General features: G+C 35.6%; 2 protein-coding genes across 2 annotated transcripts; both read right to left on the reverse strand.

The window, feature by feature from the left end:
• Positions 1–270: 270 nt before the first annotated feature.
• LOC114717476 (uncharacterized) lies at positions 271–3,584 on the reverse strand. Its single transcript, XM_028902614.1, has 8 exons — positions 3,012–3,584; positions 2,765–2,914; positions 2,444–2,599; positions 2,043–2,138; positions 1,849–1,947; positions 1,575–1,763; positions 1,143–1,483; positions 271–1,059 (listed from the first exon to the last, which is right to left on the reverse strand). The coding sequence occupies exons 1-8, from the start codon at positions 3,556–3,558 to the stop codon at positions 271–273; spliced, it is 2,367 nt and encodes a 788-aa protein (XP_028758447.1). The 5' UTR covers positions 3,559–3,584.
• A 5,182-nt stretch (positions 3,585–8,766) lies between these two features.
• LOC114717478 (uncharacterized) lies at positions 8,767–10,940 on the reverse strand. Its single transcript, XM_028902615.1, has 4 exons — positions 10,920–10,940; positions 10,672–10,810; positions 9,464–9,807; positions 8,767–9,372 (listed from the first exon to the last, which is right to left on the reverse strand). The coding sequence occupies exons 1-4, from the start codon at positions 10,938–10,940 to the stop codon at positions 8,767–8,769; spliced, it is 1,110 nt and encodes a 369-aa protein (XP_028758448.1).
• Between the last annotated feature and the right edge of the window lie 500 nt (positions 10,941–11,440).

An 11,440-nucleotide genomic window follows, 5' to 3' on the forward strand; every position in this document is an offset into this window, starting at 1 on the left:
GCCGCTGCTCGTTCTCTTTCTGCTTTTTTTTCTTCAATTTCTCCCAAATTTTCTACAATAAAATCTAAGATACTGTGACATCATATTTTTAAAAAAATAATAATAATTAGTTAAAATAAATCAGAAAAATATGATATTTTTGCCCTTTTTAGCAATATTTTCATCCAATCACAATTAATCCAAATTAATCATAATAAATGCAATTAAGCCCAATTTAATTGATAAAAATCCCAAATAAGATATGAAAAATTAATATAAAATCAGGATTTATCACTCTGCATCACTAAATTCCACGATACTGAATCCCACTTCTCCATGATTTCTTTGGTTTCGATCTCCAGTTGAAGTCTTTTCATTGGATTTCGGCGATCCTTTTCCATGATCTCTTCCTTTTTGACCTTCTTCCCCATTTTTATTATTCTTCTTCGCCTCTGAGTCTTGTAGCTCCATTACTGGGGTAGCTTTGTAGCTTCGCTGTGGAACCTTCTTCAACGTAGTCTTCAAAAGATCAAAGTAAAGAGGGAATTGCGCCAGAGCAAAAAGTGTCACCGGAAATGAAGTCAAAAGATATATAGGAAGCGCAGCATCTTGGAACTGATCCTTGAGCACGAAGAAATGGCCGGCACAGAATGACATCAACATGGATGCAATGGACATGAACAACGAGGACATACCCAGAATAAGCTTCTTCGGCAGGTCCCTGTTGAAATCAAATTCCTGATAGCGAGAAGTGAGTATCGATAGGAACATGATGGTGGCAATAATGGAAAAGCAGAGCGCCACCAGCGAAGAGATGGTAAACAAGTCGAATGCTCTCTCTGCTCTCAAAAGCGGACGACCGGTGGCCTCTTCCAAACCACCAGGCACGGCGGTTGACGACGTAAACGCCACCGTGGCCACCAATGTCGCCACCACCGAGCATGATTCTGAGGTTTTCGTCAACCACTCCCCCCCCTTTTGCACCAATTCACTGTGCGTTTCAGTGAATATCTGTTTCGGGGTTTTGTAACTCTTGTTGTAATGGGCAAAAAAATGAGGTGGCATTGAATTCTTCACAAACTGCATCACCAAAAATTAACTAAGAAACGAGGTGCCTTACTATGTATTCAGCTATCAGTTCAGTTCATCACAGTCATACATACCTCATACCACTTGATTTCCCACTGCATTTGGAGGGCGGCACCAGAAATGCGCCATGGCTCGTGGGATCCACTTTTGGCAGCCAAGTGCAGTGCACTATTTCCTTCATGATCCACCTGCCGAAATAGACTTTCTTTGAAGAAGTTATTTTCCAGCAGCAACTTATACACATGGGGTTGCCTCTTCTCTACTGCTAACAACACTATGTTCTTCTTCTCTTCATTCTCGTCGTAGATAGCCACCGGAAATAATCTTCGAATTTCCTTTACCATTTCGATCACGCCATTTTTTGCCGCAATGAGTATGGGCGGCTCCTTTTTCCTTTTTTCACATTCTTCCACACCTGCGCATTAATTAATGTTAATAATATGAGGATATGCATATTTGATACTTAAATTTATAAATTCATGATGCAGGCTGTGTATTATAGTTACCCCCGTCTTTGGCAGGTGATGGTTTAAAACCAAAGGATGGCAGGTCCTCTAAAATAGGGGAGTCGTCCGGTTTGGAGCCATTGTCTTCGTACTCATAATCAGAGGCACGATTAAGAAGTGCATGCATTATTTGAACAGACCAAGTGTGCTTCTCCTTCTTTCGACGTATCTTGTTTAACTTGCTCGATCCTGTAGGGTATATTATATTACGTAAATTAGACAGAGATATATAAATGTCCAAGACAAGGTTGGAATTAATGTACAAATGGCGTACCTTCTCCAAGAATCACCAGTAGAGCCAGATAAAAGAATCTGACGAAATTAAAGCAGGTTCTGTAGTTGGCAGGAAATAATCGACTTCCATGATCTCTCTCTTCCGGTTTGGTTAATGAAACAATTAATAATATGATCAGATTGTTTATCAACTTACATTTCTCTAAAATTTAAAAAATAAAATAAAATCCTGACCTCCAGCACCAGCGGCTGTATGAGGATTTCTCGCATTTTCGAGATCCTTGCTATTTGCTTGAGGTTCATTTTCTTTTCCTCCAGCCATAGATTTACCTTCCAAACGTTTATTCATTGAATCGCATGATAATAATAAGATCAGCACATCATAGCTAATGGTAACAACCCACGCTTAACTTCTGACCATACAAAGGAAATATAGCATATAATTTTTTTATATCTTTGTTATTAAAGTAATTTTTTAAAATTACAATAATATGTTTATTTATTTTTTAAAAATGTACTCGGTGGTAGAAGACGGCGAATTACACACTGCTGAGATGTTGAAAAATAACTAATCAAGGCAAAAGAAAGAAAACGCAGGCTGACTTGCATGCATAGTAAAAGGAACGCAAATCTACCGGAAGGTCCTGTCACTGTGGATTTGAATTTAATGACGGTGTTGAAAGCGTCCCAAAGTACACGATAATTGGGTGGAAAATGGGCTGGTTGGTCTTCTTTGACTTCAGTATAGAATTTCAACGGTTCTGCTTTCTTAAGCTGATCAACGTATATGCCTTGCGGACAAACAAAGACACACATATAGATATTGGAAATTGCAAGTTTATAGCATAATGAAGAGGACGAGAACTCAAATTAAGAGGTAACGCATTATAGGTATACGTTTCCTCAGTGTACATGACTCGTGACGAAAAGAACAAAATATTAAATTGAATACTTACAGTGATAGATGATACTTTCAACTCGTCCAAGGCGGCTTCCACTTCTGAAGGCAGAAGGTTTCGCTGCTAGCAGATGGAGCGGGGACAACCCATCCTCGTTCACCGAGGTCACTAGATCCTCATACAAGTGTATTATTTGGAATGCTAAATCTACATATATATACATGCCAATAATTCAGCTTGCCTTCTGCCTCATATGATCATAGAAAGACGGGAGATGAAAGGTGAAGTTGTTGATTTATTTTACCGAAATAGTCTCCATTGATTGCGCAGTGAAGAATAGTGTCGCCGTCATTCCTTCTGCAGTTGGGATTGTAGGGCGGAGTGTTGCCGTCGGTAAGATTAGGGTTTCGGATATAATGAAGGCAGAGAAAAGCTTTGGTTTTGCCAAAGTGAGCCGCCAGGAAGAGGGGTGTCTCGCCGTCACCGTTACGACAATCCACCAACGACGGCTCTACCTTTGCAATGATCTCACATTTTCTGACGTCCCCCATTGTAGCCGCTAAATGCAGAGCAGTGTTGCCCCTAATGTTATCAGTTTGCAGGACCTTTTTAAGTTGATCTTCATCCCAATGGGAGCTAACTGACCTCACCATTTCTTCCACCACCTTGTCCTTCGCTTCCGACACAGCTAAGTGCAGCGCAGTGTCGCCTGACCTTGTTATTTTGGCTCTGTGCGCCCTTGGTTCATCCTGGTACATCTTCATCACTTGTTCCCATCTGCCTTTCATGGCAAATGTGAATAGCTCTTTCTTAATGCTTTCCAGCTCCGAAGACACCATCGTCGTCATCATCGTGTCTCTACTGGCTTCCACCGCGCAGCTGCTCTGTTATAATGACCTGATCTCGATGTGTGGGTGTGGTTTAAATAGTATGTACGAGAGACGATCATTGTTTTTATGGAGAAAGGTTTGCTGCGTAACCAAGTTATTCCCATCTCAGATAAAGAGGAAGCTGCTGAAATTAACGGAAAAGAAGGAAAAAGGGTAAGACAAGGTCGAATAAATAAGATGAGAAAACAAAAGTGAAATTGATCTGTTTCTGCCACCTAGCTTTCTGCTGTTCAGGGATGCGGGTGTCTCAGCTTGTGCAGGCAAAGGTGCACATGTGTGTTACGTGGATATAGCGTATTGCAAAACAAAAGGAAAGAATATATAATTGGTATACATATGAAGTGAAAGGAGGAGAGAGCAGAGCCAAATGCCGACTGCCGACAGTTGCAGATGGACAAAGGCGGTTGAACAGAAACGATAATTAAAGGCGCAAACAAGTGGTGTTTCTATATTTGGGAAGAGAGAGAAGCCGCTTCCGATGCATACATACGATTTGGGGTCAAGTCCATTTAAACATAATTATTTGATATGTTTGACAAAGTGAAAGCTTACACCTAGAAATATATACCACAAATGACAAGACTAATGGAGTGGGATGTAAGCAAACATCAACTCTTTTTTATGTAACAAAAAAATGAACACATATACTACCTCTGATTCTAATTATAAGAGTTAATTGACTAATTTGAGAAGATTAAAAAAATAAATTAAGTTAGTTATTTATAATAAATAGGTATTGTCTTTCTTAAAATATCCTTGCTAATCAAGTGTATTAAAAAGAATATCTTAGAAGGATGTTTAAATTTAATATGCAACAAAATTCTTATTTTTATACACTTTCATATATTATTGCATATTGATATTTAAAAATTAGGATTGATTTTCAAATTTTATAAAAATGAATCAATAATTATTCAATATAATCTCTAAAAGATTGTGTTCGATATAAATTTAAACATTTGGGATGTTCCTGCGCATTTGGGATTGCCCATGAAAGCAGCTAGATTCAGAGCAGTGTTTTTTCTGTCATCCTGAGTCTCCAGAGAAACTTCTAACGAGCCCACCATCCGTTCCGCCACCTCCTCACTCCCATCAGATACTGCTACGTGTATCTATATATATTGGCGGATCCACGTACGATAGCTTCTTGGACTACTGCTTGCGTTTGCTGATTCATTAATTAAGTTATTCCCTTCAAATCTCCAATATAATATGGATAGGGGCTTAATTAATTGTGGGTCCAGTTGCCAGCCGAAAAGAAAAAGGTGAAAGGTTGAAGACAGCAGATTTGGCAAAAGGAATGTTTATCCAGTAGATGAAGACGTTGCCGGGAATTATGGCTGCAGTGTAACTTTACGCAAGCCTGATGCCAAAACATGTGATTCTTCTTGTTCACGCCTCTCACTCGCTGGGAAAGAATGATAGTTTGTGTAAACTGGTACGTGCTGTAAATTACGCAGTCCTTCCATCCTTTTTTATAACCAACAACTACCATTATTCTCTTATTTCTAAATATAAGCAATTTTTACAAGTTGTTTTAAATTTTTGTAACAAATTTTTCATTTTACCTCCATTAATTATTTATTTTAATACTTAATATATTTGTTATCTTATTTTCCAAACCATCATCTCTTTTCATTATATATTTTCTCTCTTTCATAATTTTTTTATTATAATAATTTTTTCATTCTCTTTCTTATACTCTCTCCCCCTATACATAAAGGTATTTTGGAAAAATAATTTTCAATTTTCATATATTTATTGTCTTTAACTAACTTTTTGATCTACAAAATAGAGTCCAAGGTTGCTTATAAAAAGGAATGGGGGAGTAGTAAATTTATCATCATCCCTCATCTCTTGGTACAAGAAAGGAAAATTGCATGCTATGAGAACTCAAAACCATAACAAACCAAACTCATTAAGCTTATACCTACTAGATATTGGGAAAAGAATAATAACCAATTAATAACTAAGACATACGAAAGCATAAACATATTCTAAAGTTATAAAATAAGTGTAGGTATAATATATATCTTTCTAATTATTTTTTTCAATTGCAAAACATTTATTATCCTTTTTAGATTATATTTTAACACTTATTTGTACTCTTGTAGTTGGACTAAGATCAGAGCATTCATGATTCAACCTTGATAAAATGAATTAAAATTGAAATATAAAAAGATATAAAGTGACTGGAATGTATAAAACGAATTAAAATGGAACCTGAATCATTGTGAATCTATATCAAATGATATTGAAAAAGTTGAAACAAATTAATTTTTTATGTTTAAGAAAAAGGCGAAAGATTAAAGACAAATTGAAAAGAGAGGTGTTTATCAAATAGACGGAAAGGGGTGCTGGGAATTATGGGTGCCAATTATTTTTACGCTAAGCCGAACGCCAAAACATGTGATCCGTCTCGTTTACTCCGCACGGGCCAAAAACTTGTTATATATGCATCTACCATCTGGCGTATGCCATGCGTATACTGTATAAATGTTAGTTATGAAGGAATAATTTTGAAATACGGCAACTAATATTGTATATATACATATATACTAGTATTTGATTGTTGTGAGAATGTATTAATTACCGCATACTAATTTGTTTTGTATTTAATAGTCATTAATGATTAATAATTATTCACCCAGGTTCCGCATAATTTTTGTTAATATAAAGACAATTCTATTCAAATAAAGGAAGGCTCCAAAACACGAATGTTGAAATAATGAGGACCCCTGCCCAATCTGAAATTAAAACATACCGAAAGTCAGCTCCAAGCTAGCATCAACGTTGTAAACCTGAAGGACGAAACTTAAAAAAAAGGCAATTTGTATTCTTTTGCACTTGAGATAGTATGAAGCATGAACAACCTTTTATAAATAACGTCACAAAAGATGGAGGTATGCCATGAAATATTGCAAATGCCACTGAAATAAAAATTCCAGTACTAAGTAAGCCTGGTCGACAGGCCAGAAAGAAATTTTGATGATACCAGTACTGGTAATGAAAGCAATAAATTTAATATAATCCAAAAATCACAGTCGTAGCAAACCGACCTTGCATTAATTAGCTGAGGATCTTCTAAGACCAAATTAAACTCGCATGAAGCCATGAGATAGAGTGAAAATACTTCCGCCGGTTAACAGGAAAAGATTTGATATAAATAAAGAGGCAAAATTATCATAAATCGATTTTTACACCTACGAAACTACTATAAAATAAAAAACGAAATAAAAAATAGGTCAATTTATTGATATGCAGCTTTTTTAAAATCTGAGTGTGGGAAAAATTATAGGGAGTTTTGTTAGGGGCAATTTAATATATATATATATATATATATATATGCGCGTTCGGAATTAAAAATGAAAGAATTCTGAATGGCCAATCAACGATTTTTTAGGACAGATTATGGGGCTTGAATTCCGGAGCTAGAAAAAGAGAATTATTTTTTGGACTTTCCATGTATATATTTTTATGAGATTTATTAGTTTGGGATTTTGAGTTTTCTTTTACACATGAACTGTGTTGTGTTTCATGCAAACAATTATTTTATGTTTTAATGTGTGTGTATTCAGTTTCCTCATATGTTTATATATGTTCTTCTCTAAAGCTTCCCATCTTGAATTGCACGAGTTGTCATTGATTACTCTTTAAAAGGAAAAGATATAATTGTTTGCTTTATTCACATACTAAGTGGAATGTAAATGATTAATTGAAAGATGGTTGTATGCTAAATTTTTAGATATAATTATTAATCAACTAATAGTGGCCTATCACGTTAGAAGTGGGTTTTGCGTATTAAGGACTTTGTAATTTTGACATAACTTCGTATATGTCTAAATTGTGATTCTTAGTAATTTTTGCATAACTTGGTATATGTCTAAATTGTGATAGCCATCGTATATTGTTTGTGTTGGTCTTTTTCACTTTTTTATAATTGTTTTCACATTTTCCATAAAAATTCACAAAAAATTATTAAAAAATATTTGTTTTGTGTTATGCATGCTTAATAGTTTTGATAAAAGTTTTTTAATTTTAAATTAGGGCATCCATCACCAGCTACTCAACATTTGAAATTGTACGGCACTTCCTAACATTGTTGTTTATGATGAACACATCTACATTTGAACCCTCCTCCAAATATATTAAGAAACCAACAAGAAACAAATGTAATTTACATGAAAATCCCCCAAATTTACATCCAGACTTCAAGGTTTCCTTAAAGTAACCACAAACCACAAATTCTTTCAAGAAAGATTATTTACATGAATAGATACACCATGGATATTAAATATGCTTCCTTTCTCTGTTTTCTCCCCCTACTACAACACATACTAAATGATGCAGCCCTGCACAAAAAAAGGATCACGTAAGTAGCACTGGAGAACTCTTGATTAACAAAAATAGAGCTCCAATAGAAGTAAATTTTACTCAAACGAAATTTAGATTAATAATTAAAAAAAAATTTGTGCCAACAGATTAATAATTAAAATCTGAATTGTTTCATACTTGCTTTGAGTTTTTAGTTGATTTAATAATAGACTTGATCCTCATCATTGATAACTAATCTGCTTGACTTAAAAGAAAGTGATTTTGTTTTCCATTTAGAATGGTTTATAAGTAGCTTTTCAATCATAACTTACGGAATTCGAGGTAAGCAATGTGAAGCATACTTATCAATGATTTGATGCCAAATAGGGATGAATATACTGTTGAGAAGCAAGGTTCCATATGCTATACTTGCACTGTTGTGTTACTATAGGGTTTTTCCAAAGATCTAGGGAGACCCTATCGAGACTTTATAAGACCTCAAAACCTTTATTTATATGAAATTTCGTTAACGATTGGCCTTGATATCATAAAAAGAGTGTAAAGAAGTCCACATCTCATATTCATGTTCAATATCGTCAAACATCTGCAATGGCAATAAGTCAATATTGGAGGCTCAAATCAGCAATTACTCGGGATCAGAAAATCTTGCGAGGTTCAAACATGTCATCACGCTAATAATATATGTTTTCTTTTTGGCGGGGGGGGGGGGGGTTGGGGCCAGAATGGAAGACGAGAGGGAGAGAGTCCCCTGGCTATATATATACAACCATGAATAAAACATAATCCTTGACTAATATAGGAATTATGCAAGAGCACCAGCACCCACTACCCCCTCTAAATACGTCTTTGATTGTATGGTTGTGGAACTTTCATAAAAATACCTTTGAAAAGATCCATGTAGAGTGGAAATTCTACAATGGTGAAGTAGACAGGAAGACAAATGATAATATAAAGAAGAAGCACTGATTTCTTGAACTTGTCCTCAAGCACAAAGGAATGTGCGGCGCAGAAAGAGAAGAACATTGAGAAAATGGACACAAAAAGCGAGCTTAAGGCCAGAAAAAGCTTCACCGGCAATCTTTTCATAAAATCAGCGGGTTGTTTTCGAGAGATGAGTATGGAAAGAAACATGATCAACGCAGTGACAGAGAAGCAGAGCGCAATAAGTGCAGTGATAGCAAAAATATCAAACCCATCATGTCCTTCTAAGGTTGGCTTGCCAGTCTTATCATCGTTGCCACCGGGTATATTGCTTGATGTCGCAAAGGAAACTCCGGCAACCAGCGTCGCCACCACTGAGCAATATTCAGACGTACGACTAAGCCATTCATCACTCTTTTCAACAAGATCTTTATGATGTCTAAGGAAGACTTCTTCCGGAGTTTCTCCTTTTTTGTTTTCAAGGAATATGAAGTGGGAGGGCAGAAACGATTTCACATACTGCAAATCAAATTCCACCAGCAAAGTATTTAAATTTAAATATTCACAAGTATGGCTACTAGATGTATCTGAGAGTGGAAAATAAATATACTATCTGATCATTTACGTCATACCACTTGATTTCATCTTGCATTTGCAAGGCACTATAGCCCTGAATCTGCAATTCGTACTTTGCAACCAAGTGGAATATATTATTGCCATCAATATCAATTGACTGAATAAGGTATTTCCAGTGATTGCTTTTGTTCACTGCTTCTAAAATTCCGAGCTGTGTGTTCTCCACTGCCGATAACACTATATTCTTTTTCTCATCATTCATGTCGTCAATAGCCACCGGAAACAATTCTAGATTCTTCTCAACCATCTCTGTCACTCCGTTCTTTGCAGCAATTAGTATAGGTGTCTCAATTCTCTTATTTTTAGAATCTTTCCCGCCTTCACATAACAACAAATGTTGCTTATCACCAAGAGAGAATATAGTTAGATTCTAAGTATTAGTTTTTTTTTTTTTTGAGAACAAAGCCCTAGTTTGTTCCTCTTTAAAATATACTATCAAGATCTAAAATTTCGTAATTTACGTTTGTCCTGTTGTTGTTTATCACTTCCAGGTCTGATTAGTCTGATGTCTTCATCTAAACAACAAAGACCTACTATTCCATCCTGTGCATAATCGGTGTCTATGTCGAAATCAATGGGTTGGGGTTCACCCCCGTTGTTTTCTTACTCGTACAACGAAGCACGATCAAGAAGTTCATTCATTAGTTGAAAAGAACAAACATGTTTCTCCTTCTCTTGATGTATTTTTTTAAATCCGCTCGATCCTTGATCGTTATGTGAAAATAGATATAGATGTATATGAGTCATTCTAACTCAGATTGATTAATATGGGAGGAACAAATTAAAGACGCGTGTAATCTGAACAAACAGAATAAAGGGGACTCATACATATGCATCGCAAAACCTAGGATACTTTGCTCTCCTATCTCTACTTGGCAAAGTAAGACACGACTGTTTACAGATAAGCAAATAGACGTACCTTGGCCAACAATCACCTCCAGTGCCAGGTATACGAATTTAAAAAGTTTACAGCAGGGTTCACAGTTTACTGGATATAACTGACGCGTACTACAGCGAGCTCTACGTTCTTGTCCTGGGCAAAATTAATGTCAATTGTGAGCTGGTGAGGGTATTAAGACGAGCGCATGGTCTTGTCGTCTTGTGCCAAGAAAATTCGCTTTCCTATGAAATAACTTTTTTAAAAAAAAAATATAATGTACCAAACATCAAGAGAATTCTCACCTGCGATGTTATTATTTCCGGCCACTTCGGGATCCTCTGCATTTGATGGCTGTCTTTCCGAACAACATTTCTCTTTCAAAAAGCGAACCATTGGAAACTTGTTGGTTACTGGAAATGAAAATACATAAGCTGTCTCAAGCTAAAGGTAAAAAGTGAAGGAAAAACAAATCATGCATTTAAGGTAATGCTAGACGGTACTGTCTCTTAATGTGTTCGTGTATAATAATACGTGTGTGGACTATACTTACCTCAAGCTTCACATATGACATGTGCATTACATACGTCGCAACACGGCAAATGAATGAACTGCTCGACTCTCATCCACTTCTTAGTTCAACCAAGATTTGAAATTAGAACATTCCAGATTTCGTATTTTATAAAATTATCAATAAAATATTAAATTTTTTTAAAAAGGTAATAAAAGCAAGCTACTAAATTTTAGGCATGACAATTTTAAACAATAATAAATTTTTTTATAAAATATTAGATCTGAACCAGTCAAATTTCAATATTAATAGTTGAGACACGGAGTAGATGAGGATGGAGGGCAAGAAAAATGGAGAGAGCCCTTTTCTCAAAAGTACACAATGGATTAATTCATACAAATATTATAACAACTACGACAATTATTTCTACAAATAAGTAAAATTTATGCATCAACACAAATTCAAAATATAAATTAAAATAACAAACGGTTGCTTGTAACTTGATAGCAAACGGTTACTTAATTCAAAATATAAATTAAATTTGACAAAAGTAAATTCAAAAT

Source organism: Neltuma alba, unplaced genomic scaffold (assembly GCF_004799145.2).
Source record: "Neltuma alba isolate B1F8T4 unplaced genomic scaffold, ASM479914v2 tig00011737_pilon, whole genome shotgun sequence".
NCBI lineage: Eukaryota > Viridiplantae > Streptophyta > Magnoliopsida > Fabales > Fabaceae > Neltuma > Neltuma alba.